Source organism: Dendrobates tinctorius, unplaced genomic scaffold (genome assembly GCF_039654945.1).
Source record: "Dendrobates tinctorius isolate UK_male_01 unplaced genomic scaffold, ASM3965494v1 ptg000028l, whole genome shotgun sequence".
NCBI lineage: Eukaryota > Metazoa > Chordata > Amphibia > Anura > Dendrobatidae > Dendrobates > Dendrobates tinctorius.
In genome coordinates, this window is record NW_027361696.1 from 84,302,977 (window position 1) to 84,327,964 (window position 24,988).

At 46.8% G+C, this 24,988-nt stretch overlaps 1 protein-coding gene across 4 annotated transcripts in view; it reads right to left on the reverse strand.

The window, feature by feature from the left end:
* The window catches only part of HSD17B14 (hydroxysteroid 17-beta dehydrogenase 14), a 67,342-nt gene extending 42,725 nt beyond the window's left edge, over positions 1 to 24,617 (reverse strand). Inside the window, exons 1-3 of one of the 4 annotated variants that reach the window (XM_073571128.1) lie at positions 24,518 to 24,566; positions 20,521 to 20,592; positions 20,341 to 20,453 (exon numbers count right to left, since the gene is read on the reverse strand). In XM_073571128.1, coding sequence (XP_073427229.1) covers positions 20,341 to 20,443 — 103 coding nt within the window. In that variant the 5' untranslated portion in view covers positions 20,444 to 20,453; positions 20,521 to 20,592; positions 24,518 to 24,566. Of the gene's footprint in view, positions 1 to 20,340; positions 20,454 to 20,520; positions 20,593 to 24,517 lie in introns of those variants that run through there. The other 3 variants (XM_073571127.1, XM_073571125.1, XM_073571129.1) reach the window with 3 other exon arrangements.
* Between the last annotated feature and the right edge of the window lie 371 nt (positions 24,618 to 24,988).

Consider the following 24,988-nt stretch of genomic DNA (forward strand, 5'->3'; position numbering starts at 1 on the left):
ATGGGCCCTATCTGTGATGCTCAAGTATATGATGGGGCCCATATATAATTCTCCAGTGTATAATGCTCCCCATATATTGCTCCAAATATTATAAAAAAATGAAATACCTCTCCTCGCTGGGCACTGCTCTACTCTAGACTTCTCAGTGTCGCCATCTTCCAGCTCTCTGCACTTGGACTGTTCAGGCAGAGGGCATACAGACGTGACTTCATCACGTTCTCTGATCTGAATGTCACTGTCAGGAAACGCGGAAGAGGTCACAGCGGTGAAGCAGGGAGAGGTAAGTATTGCAAGTGCTGGTGCCCTGAGCAAGCAGGGGGGGCCACTCGTGGGCGACGGCAGTGGCACAGGGCCCCTCATAGTACGACGATGTCTGTGATGGCAAGTGGGCCCCCCCACCTTCAGAGACTTTTGTGTACTGTGAGGGGCCCTGTGCCAGTACCGTCACCCATGAGTGGGCCCCTCCACCTGCTCAGGGCCCCGGCACTTGCCCCGGTCCGCCAGGTGCTGACGCCGGCCCTGGGTGGGGTACAGGCCAGTTAGGGAGGTGGAAAAACTGGCATATATTGAGTTGTAGGCTGGACGTTCAGCAGCTGCAAATGGAGGAATTGCAGTAGTCGGAGGAAGAGGAGGACAAAGCGAGCCATTTTGATGGCAACCTATGTGTCATCAGGGGAAGGTAGCACAAAATCCTTTGAAACCCAGGCATGGTTCATTTTAATGAAGGTGAGATACCCAACATTTTTGGTCGACAATCCTTCTTTCTGTCAGGATTGATCCAGCAGCACTGAAGACTCTTTCTGATAGCATACTACCAGCAGGGCAAGCGAGCTCCTGTAAGGCATATTGTGCCAATTCAGGCCAGGTGTCCAGTTTAGAGGCCCAGTAGTCAAAGGGGAATGAACTGTGAGGGAGAACATCGATAGGGGAGGAGAGGTAATTTTGAACCATAGTTGACTACTGCTGTCTCCTGTCTGTTGCAATCGATTCAGTATTAACAGTCGTGTGAGCGGTCCTGGAGAAATCAGTCCACAACCTGGTCATGAAACCCCTGTCTCCAACGCCAGTTCGGCTGTGTGCACCACAAACACCTCTTCCATTTGGCCCAGTACGGCTTGTGGTAGAACCTGCACCGCTGCTGTGTGCTGGGAATGCCTCTAACAAACGGTTTACCAGAGTTGCTTGTTTGTCCGCCAATATTAGCTCTAGGTTCTCCTGTGACATGATGTTCTGTAATTTGCCTATATAGCGTGGATCGAGGATGCTGGCCAACCAGTAGTCGTCATCCTTCATAATTTTGACAATGCGGGGGTCCCTTTTTAGGATTCGCAAGAGATAATCACACATGTAGGCCAATGTTCCAGGTGTCAATGATGCACTGACAGTGGTGGGTGGAGGAGCACTTTCTGCCAAATCCACATCCCTCCAGTCACGCACAAACCCTGTACCTGAACTTGGCAATCCAACATTTTCTCTTGCCCCCCCCCCCCCCCCGAGAAGCATCCTCCTCCCAAAAATAATCATCCCCCTCATCCTCCTCCACCTCATCCAGGACAGTTCCCTGAGCAGACAATGGATGACTGTCATCAAGTTTGCATGAGCAGACGCATAAGTGGTATGTTCATGCTTAGGATGGCATCGTCTGCACTCACCAGCAGAGTGCATTCCACAAAACACTGAAGGACTTTACAGAGGTCTTTCAGCTTTGACCACTGCACACCCGACAACTCCATGTCTGCCCTCAAACAGCCTGCCCGTGTATCCTCCCACAATTGCATTACAGCCTGCCTCTGTTCGCACAGCCTCTCAACCATGTGCATGGTGGAGTTCCACCTTGTTGCAACGTCTATGATTAGGTGGTGCTTGGGGAGGTGGAGCGATCGCTGCAGCCTCTGCTTACGACTGGAGTCTACGGGCGAGCGACGGATGTGCAAGCACAGTCTTCGCAGCTTATGGAGCAGTGCTGTTAACTCCGGATAATTATTTAGGAAGCAATGCACAACCAGGTTCAAGGTGTGAGCCAGGCAAGGTATGTGTCTGAGTTTTGCAAGGGCTATGGCCGCCACAAAATTATGGCCGTTATCACTGACAACCTTGCCTGGCTCAAGACCTAGATTGCCCAGCCATGACTCAGTTTCTCGCTGCAAGTAGTCGGCCAGTACCTCCGCGGTGTGTCTGTTGTCGCCCAAAGACATCATCTTTAAAACAGCCTGCTGACGCTTACCACTAGCTGTTCGATAGTGGGACACCTCGTGTGCAACACTGGCAGCTGCGGATGGAGTGCTTGTGCGACTGCGCTCTGTCGACGAGCTTTCGCTTCTGAAGGAGAAAGGTCGAACGCCTACAGCCAACTGTTTCCTATACTGTGGGCTAGGCAGCACTGTCCCACTGTCGCTGTCCCCTGTGGACCCTGCATCCACCACATTAACCCAGTGCGCAGAGATGGACACGTAATGGCCCTGGCCATGCCTACTGGCCGATGCATTTGATGTGAGGTGCACCTTTCCACTCGCTGATTGTTGGAGTGCATGGACAATGCGGTCTTTCACATGCAGGTGGAGGGCTGGGATGGCTTTTCTAGTAAAGAAGTGCCGACTGGGTAGGTCATAGCGTGGGACAGCGTAGGCCATGAGCTCTCGGAACGCTTCGCTTTCAACCAAATGGAAGGGCATCATCTCTAATGAGATCAGTTTGGCAATGTAGGTGTTCAAAGCCAGTGTACGCGGATGAGAGGATGAGTACTTTCTTGTCCTACTCAGAGTGTCTGGTAGGGTGAGCTAGACTTGAGAGCTGCATATGGGGGAACTAGCGGTGGACCTGACGGACTGACAGGGGATTGGTGATGGTGACGGTGGTGGTGGTGATGGCATAGATTCAGTCTTTCGTTGCAAAAACATTGTGCTTCCCTGACTGCTTTGGCCTTGCAACGACACCTCAACATTTTTTGCTGCTGGTGTTGCTTACCGGTGGGCTTACAGTGGGGGAAGCGATGGAGCATTGCTGGCTACCTTCAGTCGGAGCAGGTGCACATGTGCTACCTGAGGTTTTGTAGTCCATCCACAGTTGCAAGTGCATGGTGGCTAAATGTCTAAGCATGCAACTGGTATTCAAATTTCGGAGATTTTTCCCTCAGCTAAAGGTCCTTCTGCACTTCTTATAGATAAACTTTGCCTCATCAATAGGATTTTGGTAAAAAAAGTGCCACACTGCACTCTTCCTACTATGGTATAAATTTTCAGGGCTTGCACGCTGTGCTAATTTGACCATCTGGCCAAGCTGTCCTGCAACTCTTTGTTTTTTTACCACGTTTTTGGACAGCTACGGGCCTGCCAGATAACCGCTGCAGCGATGACGATGCCTGCTGTGGATCCTTCTCCTCTTCTGACCTATTGCCAGCGGCACCCTCTTCCCCCAATGGATGCCAATCAGGGTCAACAACTGGGTCATCCATCACCTCCTCTTAAATTTCATCTGCACCTTCCTCTGTGTCACCGTGTAAGGTGGTATAGTATGCGGGAAGGGGCACCTGAATTTCATCAGGATCAGATTCTGGCTCAGTAGACTGTGAGGACAATGTAGTGCTCTGAGTGAATGTACCAGCAGAATCATCTAGCAGTGGCTGTGCATCAGTGCACTCCATGTCAGATTCATCTTGGACTGGGGAATTCAGGATTTGACTTGATAACCCAGGCATGGTATGTGAAAAGAGCTCCATGGCGTAATCTGAAGTGTGGCCTGCCGCATCCTTCACTTTTGGTGGGGGTGAAGGACACAAGGAAAGGTGTTGTTCCTGACCAGAAGCCTACACTGACGACTCAGTGCTTGTAGTTTTTGAAACAGCCTCGATAGAGCTGGAGGCTGTTTTGGCAATGTAAGCCAAAACCTGTTCCTGATGCTCCAGCTTTAAAAGTGGTTTACCTACTCCCAGAAAAGGGAACCTTACAGGCCTTCTTGAGTCAGATGATGATGCTGGCTCAACATCTCCTTCCTTAGCTGACATTGTGCTTTTGGCATAACCAGCAGATGTACCACCACCACCATCAGTACCAGCTGCCCCCCCGCCCACGTCCGCGGCCTCTTCCACCATACTTCATGTTTGGGAAAATGTACGAAAAATATCAGCAGATATATGGTACTTTGAGAAGCGTACAGCTGTATAAGGTGTAGTGAAAATGTTAAATCTCCGTATATATTTCCTTATTCACAGACGCTCTCACAGTATGTATTTGACCGTAATCCAACCAGCAGATATATGGTACTATATGAGGAGCGTACAGCTGTATAAGGTATAGTGAAAAATTTAAATCTCTGTATATATTTCCTTAGTCACAGACGCTCTCCCAATATGTATTTGACCGTAATCCAAACAGCAGATATACGGTACTGTATCAGAAGCTGACAGCTCTATACGGTGTATGGAACAATGTAAATCTATGTATATTTATTTCTGGAGTCACACACACACACACGCTGTCTCAGTATGGATTTGACCATAATCCAAACAGCAGATATACAGTACTGTATCAGAAGCAGACAGCTCTATATGGTGTATGTATGGAAAAATGTAAATCTATGTATATTTATTTCTGGAGTCACACACACACACACGCTGTCTCAGTATGGATTTGACCATAATCCAAACAGCAGATATACGGTACTGTATCAGAAGCGGACAGCTCTATACGGTGTATGTATGGAAAAATGTAAATCTCCGTCTATTTTTTTCCAGAGTCACACACAGATAGCATGTATTTGTCCGTGATACCAGCCGGTACACGGTAGTGTGTGAGGAGCATACAACCCCAATACGGTGTGGGAAAAAATGAACGCTCAATAACTGTTCAGAAAAAAAGAATAAAAGTAGCAGTGCTGTGTAAAAAGCAGTCTGCACAGCAGTGTGCACACAGCAATGCAGCTATCAGGTAGCCTAATAACCAGCGCTGCTGCACACAAAAAAATCCTCCCGTCACTGCACACTAACTGTACAGCACAATTGCTGTCAGCAGAAGCACAGATTCTTTTTTCTTCCCTGTCTGTTTTCTTTCCTGCTTAACACTCTCCCTATTGAGAAGCAACGGCAGCCAGCAACCTCTCCCTATACTAAGATCAGCAGAAGTAAAATGGCGGTCGGCGGTCAGGGCTTTTATAGCCACTGTGACGCCACACAAAGCAAGCCAATCACTGCAATGCCCTTCTCTAAGATGGTGGTGGCCGCTGCCCATGTCATCGCGTTGCCCACAGTGTGCATCCTTGGTCATTGGCAGAGAAAAGGCACCTGAAAGCATTATGGGAAACGCGACTTTGGCGCTCGGGTTGGCGACCGCATAGCCGACCTCACGCTATGGTTGGGTTTCGCTCTGCGAAACCCGACTTTGAATTTGACCGACCCGTTTCGATCAACTCTACAAGGTAGTTTCAACAGATAAAAAGAGCACATAGATATATTGTACAGGAGGAGGACACAGGAGGGATGTGACAGACAAGAGAGGACACGGAGATGAGAGATGGACACAGATTGAATTCGACCTGAATAATGTAATGTATGCTTAATTCACGTGTATATTTATTGTTTATACTGTTTATTATTTAATCTTATCATTTATTAAGTAAATCAATTTAAGTAAATTCAATTCTTGTGTGAGCATTTTCTTATTCAATACAATCCACTGGAACCCTTACAATACAGTGACCTGTTCCATCAGTTATGCAAACGGAAGCAGGGGCTCCATGGGTTACCTGGTGTCCGTTTTTTGGAACCAAAACAGAATGTGGACTAGGTAGCAGAATGTGGACTAGGTAGCAGAATGTGGACTAGGTAGCAGAATGTGGACTAGGCAGCAGAATGTGGACTAGGCAGCAGAATGTGGACTAGGCAGCAGAATGTGGACTAGGCAGCAGAATGTGGACTACGTAGTAGAATGTTGACTAGGCGGCAGAATGTGGACTAGGCGGCAGAATGTGGACTAGGCAGCAGAATGTGGACTAGGCAGCAGAATGTGGACTAGGCAGCAGAATGTGGACTAGGCAGCAGAATGTGGACTAGGCAGCAGAATGTGGACTAGGCAGCAGAATGTGGACTACGTAGTAGAATGTTGACTAGGTGGCAGATTGTGGACTAGGCGGCAGAATGTGGACTAGGCGGCAGAATGTGGACTAGGCGGCAGAATGTGGACTAGGCGGCAGAATGTGGACTAGGCGGCAGAATGTGGACTAGGCGGCAGAATGTGGACTAGGCAGCAGAATGTGGACTAGGCAGCAGAATGTGGACTAGGCAGCAGAATGTGGACTAGGCAGCAGAATGTGGACTAGGCAGCAGAATGTGGACTAGGCAGCAGAATGTGGACTAGGTAGCAGATTGTGGGACTGGGTAGCTGGGATGTATAATGCGGTTTGCATGGTCACTACACTGGACAAGGGAGCACTGGCTGAGCTGTTCCTAGACCGAAAATACATGATCTGTGAATTTTCCAGCTAAGAAAGTTTCTTCAGATTGCAGTAGCTGTGTACAGTCTCCTGTTTGCCATCTTGGTTTACGTTACCAGTTAAAGAAGCCCTCATGCTCCAAAGTTTTTATCCACTTTATATATTGCAGTCATATTATACAGCACTGTGTACTTACAATTGCTCATTTTGACTTTCTACCAAGATAATTCTTCTCTTTTTACTGCTCTGTGTAGAAGCAGGAAGTCTCTTTTCCCTCCAGAAATTATTCCCCTCTTTAGCTTCTGACCCTGCCTTTTACTTTTACAGTGATGACTCATACAGGGAAAATTGACCTAATGTTTCTACATAGAGCTTAGAAGGATTCAGCTGCTAGTCCGTTATTAATCACGTGAGGTCACAGGCCTAATGGAGAAGAGAAGAAATATCTGGGTGGAAAGGCAAAATGAGCAATTGTAAGTACACAGTGCTGTATAATATGATGACTGCAATATATTAATATAAATATTTTCATGGGAGCTCGTCTTTAATGGGACCAGAATAAAGTGTTTGACCAATCGGGTATGTGCGCATGTTGCATTTTTGTCGCTTTTTTTCTTACGCAGTTTTGACGCAAATCCTGAAGAATTTCTTAGTACCAGCAAACTGAATGATATCCCTGAAATCTCATGCACATGTTGCTTATTTTTCCTTCCAGATTTAAATCTGCAGCATAGAGTTTGGGATAGCTCTCAAGAATCCATCTTGTTTCTTCTGAACCTACATGGCACAGCAAAAGGACTAAACTTTATGCCCAGCATTTTATTTTAATGTCTAGATTCCTGTGCTGGTTTCTAGTTAGATAAATTAAAATTTTGGCTACATGCAGCTCCCAAGTGGGGGAAGGGGGTAATATTCAGCCAGTAGTGATCTCTGTGTAGAGTGAGCTCCATCTAGTGGCAGCTGCAGGTAGTGGCTCTGAAAAGCACTTTAGCACTGTGGTCTGCAGTCAGTGTGCGTCAGGCTATGTGCCCACGATCAGGAAGCAGCAAAGTTCAAAGCGCTGCCGTCTATTGAACACAGGTAAATCTGCATGTGTTCACTGAACCGTGCGGATTTACAGCATCCAATAAATTATATTGTAGAAATTTCTGTTGCAGAGACCTAGCAAGAGAAATTGACATGCTGCGGTCCCGAAAGACGCGCCCGCATGTCAGTGTCCGCGCGTGATCCGCAGGTGCACATAAATACATAGTGGACATGGGATTTCTAGAAACCTCAAAGTCATTAGTATAGATCATCTATAAGGCTAGTTTGACACTAGCGTTACCAAGCACAGCGCAGGGCGGCCGCTAAGCTCCGCCCCCGGCCGCGCCCCCTCTGGTCAGCTCCTCCTCTGAGCGCATGATGCTGCATGTGACCAGTGTACCATATATTTAGCGTTGGGTTGGCTGGCTGTGCGCTAGTATGGTTTTGCCGGCGCATGCGCCCTTTTTGCGCTGCGCCGACGTGTGCCAAACGCACTCTGTTGCATGTTTGTGCGCTCGGCGAAAACCTACCAGCGCACGGCCAGCGTACCCAACACTAAATATAGGGGACGCTGGTCGCATGCAGCATCATGCGACCATAGGAGGAGCTGACCGGAGGGGGCGCGGCTGGAGGCGGAGCTTAGCGGCAGCCCTGCGCTTGGTAACGCTAGTGTGAAACCAGCCTAACATGTAATGGCATGTGTTTAAAATACAGGGTGAATAAGGACCTATGTAATGTAATCAGAAAATGTACATTTTTTATATCAGGTTTTTGTGTTATATTAATGTTTTAAACATTTTACTTTTTTTTCAAATTCCAATCATGATTAGGAAACAGTAATCTTGCAATATTTCACATTGGAGGGTTTTAGACTCATACATTCAGGAATAGTTTTCAGCAGGCTCCTTATCAGCAGAGGCAGGAGTTCAATGACAGGTAACATCTACACACAGCTGATAACACAGGATCCACCAATCACTCTCCTCCTTGATAAAGCGGCGGGGGACGTCGCGAAACGCGCGTCGGAGGCCCCACTACTGGACCCCCACCCTTCCTCCTCCCCTCCCTGGTGAGTTGTCATTCATTTGATTTTGCACTACTACCAGCGTTTTTGATTATTATTGGCAGTGTACTTTTGGCACTTGTATTACCAGTCTCTGCTTCTATGACTACTTATTTTACATCAGCTGGGGCGGCTTTCTTCTAATGGTCATCTATTATTTCCACCAGCACTTTGATCTCCGCTGTTAGCGTGTATTGATACTGGTAATACCAGTCACCGCTACCATGATTATGGATCTCACATTTGCTGGGGCGTTACTTAGTTCTTGGATATGATCTGAGGCTTTCAGTATATTCTCACCTGGTTTTCCATCCGGAGGGGATTTGGTCGGCACATGGGATTTATTGTCCAGATTGTTTATGAGCACATCTTTTTCTATTCATCTTTTGTAAACTATTTAATAATAAAAAAAATTTATATTTTTCCTATATGGAATTTATTGCGTGCTCTTATGTTCTTTCTCCCAAGTATTACATGTTATTGAGCTTGCGTTAGGGTGTTGGAGCTGGGTTGTCCCTTGTCTCCTTCATACCCCTTATTTATGGGACTATTGTTGTCAATCCTTATCAGCAGAGGCAGGAGTTCAATGACAGGTAACATCTACACACAGCTGATAACACAGGATCCACCAATCACAATAGACGATGTCACAGCTCCTCCTGCCTTCACAATTACCTTCGCCCACGCTCATTAAATGTTTCAATACAAAGGATATGGATGGAGTGCAGCCATTGTGGCCATGTACATATGTTGTTTCCTGAAATAATGGGTGAGTCTTAAAAAGCCCCAGTGGCCACTATGAAAATTGCAAGTAATTTGGATTTTATTTTTATTACAGATTGTGTTTTGAAAAAAAAATACATTTAAACACAAATCTGATTTAAGCAATAGGTCATTTTCTAATAAGCCATTCCCTTTAAGGTATGCCCTTAGAGCTTTCCATTTTATATGGCAAAGGTACATGGTATAGTGAGGAGCAGGGTGTCAGTAGATCAGTGGTATAATAGCAGTTGCATATCATGCACCCATGGTAGGCACATTACTGATGACAATCACCATTGTCTCACTGTTGGGATATTGTACAGTCGCTATGTTCATAACCCCCTGACAGCTTTTTATTGAGCTTCCACAGAAAGGCCACTCTGCCTAGCAGGTCCTAGAGGAACCTTTGCCTTCATCTTCAGCCCCTATACTGAGATATGGACTTTCACAGAGCCCTCAGGGTTGAGTCCACGTAGTAGCTGCTGGCCGGTGGAGTGGGCTGGCCAAGGAGGGATTTATTAGCAGCGTCAAAACCAGAATACTCATAAAACAAAGTCAGACTCGTCAGGCAAAAGGTTAAATATTTCAAAGTCAGTAACTTATCACACAGGATCAAGGGACAGAACAAGGGTCAGGGTAGGTGTACATGAAATCTCTTTCAGAGGGTGAGGGGGTTTTGAGCGGAATCCACCTGAAAAAGTGCTCCTCACTAAAAGTTCGGAAGATTTGTATGTTAAATAAAATGAAATGCTTAAAAAGTCATCAGTGGTCAAAAAAAGTACCGTACTCAGGAAACTAGCAAAAATATACAAAAAAAAGAAACTTCAGGAATAACCCCGCTGCTGTTTCCTCAAGCATCTTCCTCCTAAAAAAAACTTGACGTTTTTTGAAAAGACGTTGTGCACATATCCTGGCTGTCAACTGAGGCAGGGAGCTGGGTGTTTATATAATGTGAACCCTGCCCCAGTTATGGGAATTAGATGACCATGTTCCCACCTGGATGGCACCACAAGTCTCAGAACTTCAAACAAAGCTGCTGCACTGTCACCCCGCATTGTCCGCAATCAGGGCGCCGCTTGGCTACAGAAGCAGAAGGAGCGAGCACAGACATGGATGTATGTAACCCCCTTCCCATGTACAGCACCATGGAATTAATGGCGCTATATAAATAAATAATAATAGATATGTAGTAAAATATTTAGATCCATTTAACAGAAAAACTATGGTACTTCCCTAAATGTGGCTCTATGAGGCTCTGCTTATTAAAAAAAAAAAAAAAAAAAGAAAAAAAAAAAATCGCTCTGATGTTCATCCCAACCAAAAATTTGGTAATGCGAGTGTGCAATTATTTTCTCACCTACCATCCAGATGACATCCGTGTGCAATGCACTTTTAACATAATCTTTTACATAATATAATGCTCTATGTAACCTAAGGGTATGTTTCCAAGTGGCGTATTGGCAGCGCTTTGGACACAGCTCCGCCCATAGCGCTGCCGGCTTTTGTACGCGCGGTGATTCTGCATGTGTTCAATGAATCACCGCATCCTATACATAGACTGTGTAGTTTATCTTGCGGAGACATGCTGCGGTCTAGAAAAACGCGCCGCATGTGTGTATATGCAGGGAAGCCGGAGGAGTCCCTGCACATATAGTGGAGATGGAATTTCATAATCCACAGTGTTTCCTGGAAACACACCCTAAAGCGAATTTACAAAAAGGTAATCTTAAATGAAGATATAGATATTCTGCAGATATAGAATTTCACAACCCCCCTACATATTCTAAAATTGCACCCTTTGATGCCTTTCATGTGGAGTTGATTCTACAGCTTTTTATGTTTGTTTAACCTATTAAATAAATTACAAAAACAATGTGGGGTCTCCCCTCTCATTTTATGAAACCAGCACAGGTATAGCAGATAGCTGTGAGCAGGGTCGGACTGAGGCACCAGGACACCGGAGGATCCTCCAGTGGGCCCTGCCCCCAGCCTCCTTCATTAGTCCCTGCCCTGCATGTCAATAGTGTGCACCGAGTGGTGCGCACTTTACATATCTTGCCTGGGCACAACTCTAGGCACAAACTCCCCTCATCCAGCTGAGAGCACTGTGCCAGTTCTACATCACCCTATAAATCCCAGCAATGACCTCGCTGGGCTGCTCTGTGTGCACAGGACCTGTGATGAGGTCACAGGGGTCACATGATCAGTGGCCTCAGTGTATGCAGGACTCTGCTGTTCTGGTTGTTATGGTGCTGGATGAGGGGAAGTTTATGTGAGGGGTTTACAGGGTGGATGTAGCAAAGCTGTGTGTGTACAAGGTGTGCGGAGTGGAGCCGCATGTGTACGAGGTGTAAGGAGCGGAGCCCTGTGTGTCTGAAGTGTACGGAGCCGTGTGTGTACGGGGTGTACGGAGCGGAGCCGCGTGTGTACGGGGTGTATGAAACAGAGCCCTGTGTGTACGAAGTGTACGGAGCTGAGCCGTGTGTGTATGTGGTGTACAGAGTGGAGCCTTGTATGTATGAAGTGTACAGAGCCGTGTGTGTGTACGGGGTGTACGGAGCGGAGCCGCATGTGTACGGGGTGTACGAAACGGAGCCCTGTGTGTACAAAGTGTACGGAGCTGAGCCGTGTGTGTACGGAGCAGAGAGGAGCCATGTGTGTACGAGGTTTACGGAGTGGAGCCATGTGTGTACTGAGTGGAGCCAAGTGTGTGTGAAGTGTGCAGAGCGGAGCCGTGTGTGTACGAGGCATACAATGCGGAACCGTGTGTGTATGAGGTGTGCGGAGCCATATGTGTACAAGGTGTATGGTGGGGAGCATTCATACCTCCCAACCATCACGGATCCAGTGTCACAATCCCGATTTTGAGAGTCTGTGACGGAACCATGGAGGCACTTCAGGGAATGCTTCAAATCCATCACCGTGTCTTCCTCCCACAGCGTGGACAGCGGGATCGCCTTCGAATCGGGGATCCCAGCCATATGAGTGGATCATGATATGTCCTGCACCGGGATCCTCAGGTGGGCATTACAGTGGGAGCCGGGCTGCTATAGTATCTTTATAGAATCTCTCTGTTTCTTTCTGTCTGTTCTTTCTTTCCCTCTAATCTTTGTTTCTTTCTCTCTCTGTTTCTTTCTCTCTCTAATCTTTTTCTCTCTCTCTCTGTTCTCTCTCTCTAATCTTTCTTTTTTTTCTCTTTCTTTCTGTTTCTTTCTCTCTCTGTTCTTTCCTTTCTCTCTGTTCTTTCTTCCCCTTTTTATTTCACTCTTCCCCTCTTTATTTCTCTCTTTGTCCTTTCTTTCTTTTCCTCAGTACCAGTCAGTGTGCCCACAGTACCAGCCACTGTGCTCTCAGTACCAGTCAGTGTGATCAGCAGTGCTAAATGGGTGTGGTCGAGGCATGGACATGGGTGTGACTAGTTGTGAAATGTGTGTGTTCGGGGCGTGGCCTAACATTTTTCGCTGCGCGCCCAGCCTTTGTCCCTCTTTCCCTTCTCCAAAAGTTGGGAGGTATGATGGTGGGAGACGGGGGCAAGGCTCCATAGGCTTTGAACAACAGAATCGAGGAACATCAGAGGGAAGCGCTGGACTACAATGGACCATTATATATATATATATATTAGCTGAAGTGCCCGGCGCTGCCCGGGCATAGTAACTAACTACGGTTAGTTATAACAAATTATAATGATTGCATCTATAAATAAAGCTGAGTGTAGAGCCCCGCCCATTCCACATAGCCACATTCACTATAATATCCCACATCATCCCGTCAACCAGAGCTACCGGACTACTACCCATAATATCCCACATCATCCCAACAGCCAGAGCCACTGGACAACTACCACTAATATCCCACATCATCCCGTCAGCCTGGAGTCAGAACCAGAGCGCTGAGTGGAATGGTCCTAACTTCCATACTGGGGATCCCTTTAAGAGAGGCCTGGCGTCAGAGCCAGAGCGCTGAGTGGATTTGCCCTGACTTCCACACCAGTGATCTCTTTAATAGAAGCCTGAGGTGAGAATCAGAGCGCTGAGGGATTTACCCTAACTTCCATACCGGAGATCCCTTTAAGAGAGGCCTGGGGTCAGTACCAAAGCGCAGAGTGGATTTTCCCTCACTTCCGTACCGAGGATCCCTTTAAGAGGGAACTTGGGTCAGAACCAGAGCGCTGAGTGGATTTGCCCTAACTTCCATACCAGGGATCCCTTTAAGAGAGCCTGGGGTCAGTACCAGAGCATTTGAAGGCAATTGCCCTGACTTCCATACCGGGGATCCCTTTAAGAGAGGCCTGTGGTCAGAATTAAATCGGTGGATGGATTTGCCCTGACTTCCATACCGGAGATCCCTTTAAGAAAGGCCTGGGGTCAGTACCAAAGCGCAGAGTGGATTTGCCCTAAATTCCATACCAATGATCCCTTTAAGAGACCATAGGGTCAGTACCAAAGCGCTGGATGGATTTGCTCTGACTTCCATACCAATGATCCCTTTAAGAGGGAAGATGTGCCTACAGGATGGAGGATGTGTGATGGGGATATAGGCACGGGAGGGGGGATTCATTTCTGACATGTGCTCTCTGCTCCTTTCAGGGGGGCAGACAATGGCTGGGAGCTTATGTTCCCAGGGATGCTATATTTCTCTCACCATGTCAGTGTCTGCTGAGGTGTTGTCAAGTGGGAAAACTGTTGGTCATAGCAACCAATCACAGCTCAGCTACTTTTAACCAGCTCTAGTGAAATGAGAGATGCTTAGTTATTGTTTGCAAGGAAAACTGTTGCTCATAGCAACCAATCACAGCTCAGCTTCTTTTGAACAGCTCTGGTGAAATGAAAGATGCTTCGTGATTGGTTGGTGATACACATTCATTTTTAGAATATATATTAGGAACGGCGGAACGCACTAAATAAAAATAAATAATAAAGTGCGCTCGCCGCTCGGGGTCCACCGTGCAGTAGGTGTTACACCACTTCTAGGTAATGACAGACGAGCAATATGGCGGTATAATGCGCACGGGTTCAACTTCACCCGAAGTGCGCAGAGCGGGCTCTGTTCACACACAGAGGCGCCGCAACAAAAACATACAAAAACGCTGAGCCTGTTAGTGTTACAGGCCTCAGGTAAATGCACACACGGTATCAGGTCACAGCAGGACCTAAGACAGAGGAGCTGCGTCTGTCTAGACCTACCGTGTATGTGACGTCGCTACTGCGAGCGCCAAGAAGGGCTGCAACTGTAGCATGGCGTAGGTCACTGCCGCTGGACGATACAGCTACAAAGCAGGCACAATGTCGGACACTAGCACAGAGGTGCGGTGTGCACAGTGGCCTAAGGCTTGCCACTGACTGGTGCTGACTGCTGAACTAATTCCCTATCCACATTCGTAATATCAGAGGGAAGGGGTTTCTCAATAAGTCAGTCACCAGAATCATACATCCGTCACCATTCACACATAGCAGTATAGTCTATACTAGCGCATAGCCAAAACGGTCATGCGCGCATTTTATAGCCGTGCGGGACCTTCCAGATCTCCGAGATGGACCAATGAGATCTGGAGCAGGACCTGGGCACATGACTCCCGATCTCCAATGGGAGATCGCCTCGTGAGCATGCCCAGTAGGAGCACAGAGGAACTTAGTCTCTGGAGCGGTCTGCTGCAAAGTAATCCTCTCTGCAGTAGATAGACAGCAGGAGACCGCAGGATGTGAGGCTCTGGATTCCTGCAGCGCAGATGCAGAAACCAGACGCCTAATATATATATATATATATATATATATATATATATATAAACTGCTGTTGGTGCCAACCTATTGCGCGGTACCACCAGTGGAACACTTGCACCACACACTCACACATTCACTCACAATCACACAGCCTTTTGCACGGTACCACCAGCGGAACACCGTCGCAAAATGTATCCTCTGTGATCTCCTGCTGTATTGTCAGTATTGTCTTTTGCTTCCTCCCCTGCCCAGGAGCTGTGGTATGTTCTGTACATGGTCAGACACAGGGGTGAGAGAGACAGAGCACAGGGGGGAGACAGCTCAAATGGGACAGCATATGAGGGGAGAACACAGCACAGGAAGGAGAGAGACAGCAGACAAGGGGGTTAGCACATGGGGTAGACAGGTCAAAGAAGAGACCACAGACAGGAGAAGTAAGTGCATGGGGAAAGAGAGAGTGGATAGGTGGGTGAGCACATGGGGGGGGGGGGGGGGAAGAGATTCTCAACGCTGCAAAGCCTGCCCCCATCGTGACATTACCGCCCTCCCGATGTGATAGCATCGGGCCTACATCTAGTATATAATAAAAACAGTGCCTGTGTCTTGTTTTTATTTTTCTCTTTTTATATTTTTCCATTTGTGGACTACGCCGGATTCCCTGGACTAGGTCGGTATTACATGGGCTTTTTTTTTTTTTTTTTACTATAAGCAGTGGGTTAGTAATATGAGTGTCTGATAGATACCAAGGCTTGATGGCAGCTGTGTTTTTGGACAATTCACAGTTGATATCAACCTCAACTACCATTACCCCGATTGCAACCGCATCAGGGAACTCAAGGAGAGCCGGGCAAAGTGCCAGAATTGGTGCATCTAATATGATGTGCCACTTCTGGGGTGGCTGCGGGCTTGGATTTTTAGGCTGGAAAGTGCTTAATAACTAGGGACTTTCCAGCCTGATAATATCAACTCACAGCTATCTGCTTTACCTGTGTTGGTTTCATAAAATAGGAAGGCGGAACACATGTCGCTTTTCAAAATTATTTATTAAGATAAAATAGCCTAAAAAACTGTGTAGAATAAACTCCACATGAAGGGCACCAAAGGGTACAAGTATATAATATGCAGTGGGGTTGTGAAATTATATATCTGCAGGATATCTGTCATCTATACTGAGGACAATGGCTGTGAATTTACTGTACTTTTACTGATGAAATTTCCTGGTTCCTTTAAGATGTATGTATAAAAATCAGATGGCATACACATGGTCCATGTGCCGTCCGTTTTTTTTTTTCTTGCACTTGCATTGGGAAGTCTCGTCCAACATACGCTACTTGCTGCTATTTTTTTCCTCAGCCGGATTACAGCACTCAGATCAGCACTGACTCATAAATAACAGTGGTCACAGTGTAATGTGATTTTTTTCTCGCATTGAGCTCATCTGATTTATCCACTGGTGTGATCGAGCCCAAATACAGAACGATATCGCTGAGACAAGTTGGACATCTCCAGGTTTAAAGATCAAGACTTTACAGTGGACGATTTATCAAACATTAACAGGAAACAAAAAATGTGCCCTTTGAAAATCAGTAGAAAATCAAAAATGATAAATGGTAAAAAAATTTTTTCTAAAATACGCAATTTTTTTTTTTTAGGTTTTATGCTTCAGAATAAGAAAAAATAAATAAATAAATAAATAATAAATAAATAAATAAAAAAAATCGAGATTTCCCAATCCCTATTATTTTATTTTTAGGTGATTTATTATTTTTCCATGCATGCTATGAACTTTGCACATACATCAGTCATAGCATTAAAATTCCCTGCCTAATATTGGGTAGGTCCTCCTCGAGTCACCAACACAGATCCAACCCATCAAAGCATGGACATATCAAGATCTTTGATGATGTCCTTTGGTATTCTGTGCCAATACATTAGCCGCACATGCTGTAAATCCTGTAATTTGTGAGGTGGGACCTCCATAGTCCAAACTTATTTTTTCCAACACATCCCATAGATCTTTACAAAGTTACAAAGTATCCCAGGAGCCTTTTCTCAATATGTCATTGCCAGGCCACATGTTTGTCGTGCTCCTGTGAGCATCCTATGTGGCCTAAACGTGCTCCCATGGCTGCAACATCTCTGGACTTATCTCCAATCGATCACATCTCTGACGTCAATGGTCGGTGATTATGGGTCGCCCTCCCAGGGCCGTGGGGTACTCGGTACCGGGCCGGTGTCAGGGGGGATGTGTCACAGCAGCGGTGACCTGGTCCGTGGCCCTGGGCGCCCAAAAACCAATGGGAGTTTGTAATGTAGTTTAAGTGGAATGGAATAGTTCTTGACACCACCTGCGGTGCTCGGCAAGGGAGGTGCCAAGCCGACGCCGCAAACAGACCCTCCAGGACAGGTGGTGCGGTGCAGCAACGATGATATAGCCCCCCACAGGCTGGGCTGCCGTCCCAGAGCAGCGCAGATGCAGGTACACTTAGGTGGTGTAGTGTCCGGCGCAGGGGATGCAGCAGTGTCAGGCAGATGGTCGCGGGAAGGAATGGAGGACACCAGGGCATGCAGCTCCAAAGCCCCACCCACAGTCAGTAGCGCCCGCCCCCACGCCGCGTCCCCCGGGCCAGGAACCCGGCCAACCCCCAGGCAAGACGGAAAGCTCCCGTCCACACCCCACCAACTTATGCTCCCTTCCTGAACGTCTCCTCCACAGCGCCTTTAAGTGTGAAGATCTCCAGCACCGTGGCACGCTGGAGCTCCTCCCGACAGATGCCCCCAAAAACTCCACCCGCATGGCAGACAGCTGTAGCCTACTTCGGGGACTCCCTTCTCCTGAGTCCCGGCTGTCTATTCAATTGCTGTTGTGCCCCAAGTCTTAGATGGGAGTAGTGCATTTACAGCCAACTACTCCACCGGGGTCTGCTGCAGAACCATAAGTGTCCATACAACCTCAGGGACCAGGTCCCAGCCTTGCACTGAGAACCTATTGGCAGGGTTCCTCTTCTAACCCACATCCTCTCTGTTCTCTCTACTCCTTCGTTCCGTACTTGTCTTTCTTTCTTATGAAAGCTTAGGTTTCAGTTCTACGTCTTTCTCCTTTTCCTTTCATGTGCTAGCTGGCTCAGATCACTGAGGCAGCTGCAGCACTCTTTCCTCCATCCCTTCTTCCAGGGATCCTCACTCCTGTCTGAGTGACTTCCTACCCGACTGACCTTCTGTCAGACTGAACCTCACATCCTACACTTTCCCACTCTTTTATGTATCTTAACTCCACCCACCTCCCAGCACGTCCAGTGTTCCAAGCAGGGAACCACCAGAGGTGCTCTGCTACCCTCTGAGCAAGGAGCCGCAAGGTGGTTGTGCAGAACTACCCTGTTGTGTGGGGTGCGAGTGTTGGAGTGTGTAAAGAAGTTCCCACCTTACCCGGATGGTGGGGCACCACACTTTTAGAGAGAGAGGAAGGTGCAGTACCTTTGTGGTGACTGAGCCTCAGGGGCGCCACACTTACACAGGAGCTGAGGTTTCCCATATGTTTTGCAAGAAGTGAATAAACTTATCTAAGGTTCTTTCACTTCTCCACATAAAAACTTCCGTATTACATTGATCATGTGATGGAAACAATAGTTGGATAATATTGATGTTCCTCACAGTAATTACAAAATTATATCTGCTAAAATATCATGAAATTAATTATTTAAAGTGGTTGTCCTACTAAAAACATGTAGTTATCTCAATGATGCAACTTACTAAGAAACTTTTTGCTCTAGAGATGCCCCAGTCTACAATGACACGCTCCAGTCCTGTCACGTCCTCTTCCAGTTTATGTTCTGCACACGATGGCACTTTCCTGTGTCACAACATCAGAGCAGTTTGTGAAGGACGCTGTCTACTCATTTCAATAGCCAGACCAGCTCCACAGAGAAGGGGGTTGGCTTAGTCACTGCAATGACCCCATCAGCCAGCCCCCTTCACATTCATCTTTGGTCAAATGCAAGGACAGGACACTATCTGAAAGAGTAACTTCTGGAACTGGGGCAAGTAACTGTAGATTTAGCGCAGATGTAAATTATGTTGCATAACTTATCTAAAAGGGATATCCAGGAATATTTTTTAATACGGCCCAAAGACCTAAGAGGCAGATAGTTGATAACTACCTTCTTGTTGTGCCCTGCGCTGATCTCTGCTGGCTCTCAGCATCACAATGGCTTCCACTGAAGTCACATCAACAGAACCACGGCTTCTCTTCCACTCTGCTCTGTTGATGGGGTGTGACTACAACGTCATGCTGAATGACAACTTGTTCCCCACTGTCTTACTGCGGGGAGCCAGATGTCAATCGGTATGATGTTGGCAGTTATCTGTCTTCAGCTTCCAGTACCTCTGTTATTTGTGTCCTGCGTGACTCCTCCATCTGCTGCACCAATGCCTGTGGCCCGTGTGCCCACCCAGAGCTTAACCTTGGAGGTTCCACCTCCCCACATGAGCCTAACAGCAGCCTGGAAAAAGAAGTGTTCCTCAGTTGACATGAAGCAGATGAAACGCCAGCAGGAGCAGTAGGTGACCACTGCTGAGTAAATCAGACAGGTAGTTCTGTTAGTTTTTAATCCTATAGTTTTTAAGCCCATAGTAAAAAAAAAAAAATAGTCCTGGACAACCTTTTTAAACTTTTTAACCACACGTTCGTAGTTTTTAACATATGGTAAGGTTTTAATACTAGAGGTTAGGACTGTCCTGACATGGGACACCCTGGCACTGGTGCGATGGCTTTTATGCTTTTTTTGAATAAAAACAATATGTTGTTTATATGCACTATTGCTTTTTATATACTGCAGGGTATACATTTATTTTGCTCCTATCTTAGGTTTTGTCTGTTAATGGCCAGTGTGAACATGCACCTACACATTGCATATACACCAACATATACTCCAGTTCATTTCTTTCGGTTTCACTTTTGTACTTGGACAAACGCTGACTTAAAAAAAAACAAAAAAAACAAGATTCGGAATTCTGCAATTAGTGTTAAACCCAACCTGTGTGTGGGGAACCGGGCTCCTAGACGTACAATTTCAGTACTTCAGTCCTTTTATTCCCAGGAGATAAGCATAGCCGAATCTGTAAATCGCTGCTCCCCCCCTTACAAGCTACAGATCTGCTCAGTTTACTCTAGAGAGAATATTAATTTTGAAGTTGGAGGGAGAATAGCTGAAGGGGGAACGTTTGGGATAATGTGGGTGGGAGATGAAGGTAGAGAAGGTCTGGGGAGGTCGTTTCACCCACCATCCATAAGTGCGGAGAAATATTATACATTGTTTACAGTTTTGTATGTAAATTACAATAAGTTCTTACCAAAAACCCTGACGGTTGCCTCTCCGATGCCCTTCGTGCCTCCGGTGATAATGACCACCTTGTTGTGGTAGCGCAGCCTTGGTTCTGGTCCACTAGCAGCCATGGTGCTTCGCCTGTAACAGATGAAGTCTACTAGAGTGTTGTCTCAGCAGGGAAACAATCACGTTCTTCTCAGCTGACCTGTAGAGTAAATGCTGGGCATGTTCCTACCCCTGCAGCATGATGGGACGTGTAGTTTTATGCAAACATCAGCTAAAGGGGAAGCACAGAACCGCAGACTCAGCGTTAGCATGTAGCAGACGTATAACCGGAAGATGTAGCTTGGGAACATCACATTGTCACAACTGACACATTTTCTTGTAGTAATTTCATCCTACAATGTCATTTATATACAGAAATTGTAGCAGACACTTTCACCTAAATGTGATTGTTTCTGCAGCAGTTGCCTGGATTTCTGCACACCTTATACAATGTACAATGCAAAATAATATTGTGGTACCGTGGTAGCCAGAAAAATTGATGCAAATAGTTATGTCCGAAAAAAAATGGTGAGAAAAGTATTCAAGGAGTGATACCTTTATTGGCTAACCAGAGAAATTATATTTGCGAGCTTTCAGGGCTCAGAAGGCCCCTTCATCAGGCTATTTACAAGTGCACGCCTCATACAGATGAATTGAACAGTATATGCAAATTGTCTCTTCAGAAAGGAAGAGGACTAGAACTCTAGCGCCATCTATTGGAAGCAGAGATCCTAAAAGTCAATATCGACTCTTTAACGAAGTGTTGTCACATGTCTTAGGATAAAAGCCAAACCAGAATCTCAGTTTGCAGACACTGTGTTTTGGGGGTGTTGCCCCTCTTTAGTGCAAAGTCAAGTCAGATCTCATACTTTACACGCTGCTTCCAATAAGTGGCACTAGAGTTCTAGTCCTCTTCCTCTCCGAAGAGACAATTTACAGGGGAAGGTAGGGAGCATGAATGGCTTTTAAATCTCCTCACTATGACATGCTAGGCTTGGCTTGTCACTATCCACAAGGAGAAACATTACCCCTTAGACCACACTTACAAGTTGAAATTTAAAAATGTACAAAACAGGTTTGTTCTAACCCAGGCAACATTACATACCACCAGGTCCAGCATCACCCTCTGGCGTACTCAGGCAAGTGCCAGGGCTCTGAGCAAGCTGGGGACTGACTTCCCGTCGAAGCCCTTGAGTCAGGGGATCCCGCCCGGTCACCCCACCTGCACAGTGCCTCGGCACTTACAATACTTATCTCTCCCAGTTAACCTGTAGCTCCAGTGGTCTTCCGCGTTTTCTGACGCTGTGACTTCTCATGGCAGAGGATGCAATGACATCACTATAGCGCGTCCTCTGCTCTTAGCAGTCACAGAGAGCCAGAAGACGGCAATGCTGAGGAGCCCATTGTGTATGGAGCATTATATGGGGCTCATTATTCTGTATGGAGCAATATATGGGGTTCATTAATCTGTATGGAACATATTATGGTGCTCATTATTCTGTATGGAGCATTATATGGGGTCCATTATTCTATATGTAGTATTATATGGGGTCTGTTATTCTGTACAGAGCATTATATGGGGCCCATTATTCTGTATGAAGCAATATATGAGGCCTATTATTCTGTTACTGTATGGAGGACTATGTTTTGTCCATAATACTGTATGGAGGACTATGTGGTGCCCATAATACTGTATGGAGGACTATATGGTGCCCATAATACTGTATGGAAAACTATGTTTTTGCCCATAATACTGTATGGAGGACTATGTGATGCCCATAATAACACATACAAGGGAGAAATACCACCACAGCATGACTGGGCCTCATATTACCACCACATACTGACCAAATAATGCCACATACAAGGGAGAAATACCACCAAACAATGACCAGACCACATACTACCACCACATAGTAACTGAATAATACAACATACAAGGGACAAATGCCACCACATTATGACTAGACCACAAATTACCACCACATAGTGACCAAATAATGCCACATACAAGGGAGAAATACCACCACACCATGACTAGACCATGTATCACCACCACATAGTAACTGAAAAATACCACATACAAGGGACAAATGCCACCACACCATGACCAGTGTAGTGCTGCTACTGGCTTCCCAGCGTTGTGTTTTCTTCCCTCTCCATACAGGGACACCGGCTTACTCACCTCCCCAGCTCCGCCACATGGTCTCCAGCGTTCTCCTGCTTTCCGGTTGTGTGCGTGCCACAGCTACCGGCGGCAAGCCTAGTACGCATGTGCTTCCGTATTCTTAAAAGGGGCACGGTGCACATTTTGCTGAATGCGCTCAGCTTGTTGCTGAGAGGTATTTAGCATAAGTAGTACACCAGCAAGATGTTTCACAGCCAATTGCTGGGAGGCATCTTGTATGGAAGACTCCTCCTCTAGGGAGTCACTAAGCAAGCAACGTGTAAAATCAATAGTTAGTAAGGTGTACTGCTACTGAGTTGTGAGGTCCCTTGGTCCCGGTGTGGCCAAAACCTGAGCGCTAATCCCTGGTCCCAGCGTGGCCAGACCTGTATCCGTAGTACCCTGGTTCCGGTGTGGCCAGTGCTGTATCCTTTTCCCTTGGTCCTGGAGCGGCCATGCCTGAACTCGTCCCCTAGTCCTGAAGCGGCTATTGCCTGTACCTCATTCCCTGGTCCCGGATTGGCCATTGCCTGTATCCTGTCCCCTGGTCCCAGAGTGGCCAGTGCTTGAACATTGTCCCCTAGGCTCGGTGTGGCCAGTCCTGCTCCCGAAGCCCTCTGGTCACAGTGCGGCCAGTGCATGAACACCATTCCTGGACCATGAGTAGCCCAACGCTGATCCAGGATCCTAGACAGGGGTGTCTGAACTAAGCCCTAAATTAGGTTCAGCATACTTGACCCTTGGGGTCAGCAGCTGCAGTACCAGGTGCTGCCAAGGATTGGTAACCTGGTTGCTATCTGCCGCACAAGTCAGACCTCACCACTAGAGGCTTCAGTGAACACCAAGGTAGCTGCTTAATTATGCAGGGTAGGCCCGCTCCTGTGGCACAGTGGGTCATTAAATCCACACACGCCATGATTGGGCTTAACAATCAGAACACATATTACCACCACATAGTAACCGAAGGGACAAATACCGCCACACCACTACATAGTGTCTGAATAATGCCATATACAAGGAACAAGTATCATGTTGCAACTCACTGTGATGCTCCCACAGACCACACAAATCTACACAGACAATATGATACTCCCACAGCCCCCCCCCACATGTAGTATGATGCCCTTCACAGTCACACAGTCACTATGATGCTCACACAGTATAATGCCCCCAGTGTCTATCACAGGGTGATGCCCCTAGTGACCCCACACATAGTATGATGCCAGCTCCCAGACACCCAGTATATGCCCCCAAGGCCATCCTCACACAATATTATTGTCATGGTTCCACCTGTCAGCGTGTCTGGGATGCGGTTACTGACAGCTTGGCCATCCAATCTGGTACAGGGGCATACTGAACTGTCAGTGTGTTGATTGACAGCTCGACTATCCAATCTGAGACTGTAAGGCGTCGGCTGTCTCAGGTGGCTGTCTCATATCAATAGGAATGTATATCTAAAGGTCTGTTGAATATCCAAGATCTCTTAGTAGGAGACATACAGCTCTGGCAAAAATTAAGAGACCACTTTCAAATGTTCAGTTTGTCTGATATTTCTCTTTATAGGTATATTTTTTAGTAAAATGTAAATTGATCTTTTAGTCTGCAAACTTCTAACAACATGTCTCTGAACAGTGGCGTAACTACAAAGTTATGGGCCCCGGTGCAAACTTTCAAATGCCCCCCAATGCCAAAGTACACTCACATCTCCGCTCTGTACACCTCGTACACACTCCGCTCACTCGTACACACACGGCTCCGCTCCGTACACCTCGTACACACACGGCTCCACTCACTTTGTACACACACGGCTCCGCTCCATACACCTCATACACACACAGCTCCGCTCCATACACTTCGCACACACGGCTCTACTCCGTACACCTTGTACACACACAGCTCTGCTCACCTCGTACACACACGGCTGCACTCCGTACACACACAGCTCGGCTACATCTACCCTGTAAACCCCTCACCCCACACATAAACTTACCCTCATCCAGCAGTGCACGATGACAACCAGCACAGCAGAGTCCTGCATACACTGAGGACTGTGGGCACAGGACCTGTGATATCATGTGACCACTTGACTCCTCCCCTCCTGGACCTCATCACAGGTCCTGTGCGCACAGAGCAGCCAGTTGCAGCCAATCAAAGAACGGAACTGCACAGCCAATGAGCGGCTGCAGCTCCGTGATCGGGCCCCTGAGGACTCCGGGCCCCGTCGCAGCTGCGACCGCGGTAGTCCCGCCCCTGTCTCTGAACTTTCAAGCAATACATTTTTTTTTTTCTGAAAAGCAGAAATGGTCAAAATTAAAAAAAAGCCCAGTACTTTCAGACCTCAAATAATGCAAAGAAAACAAGTTCATAATAATTTAGAAACAACAATACTAATGTTTTAACTCAGGAAGAGTTCAGAAATCAATATTTTGTGGAATAACCATGATTTTTAGTCACAGCTTTC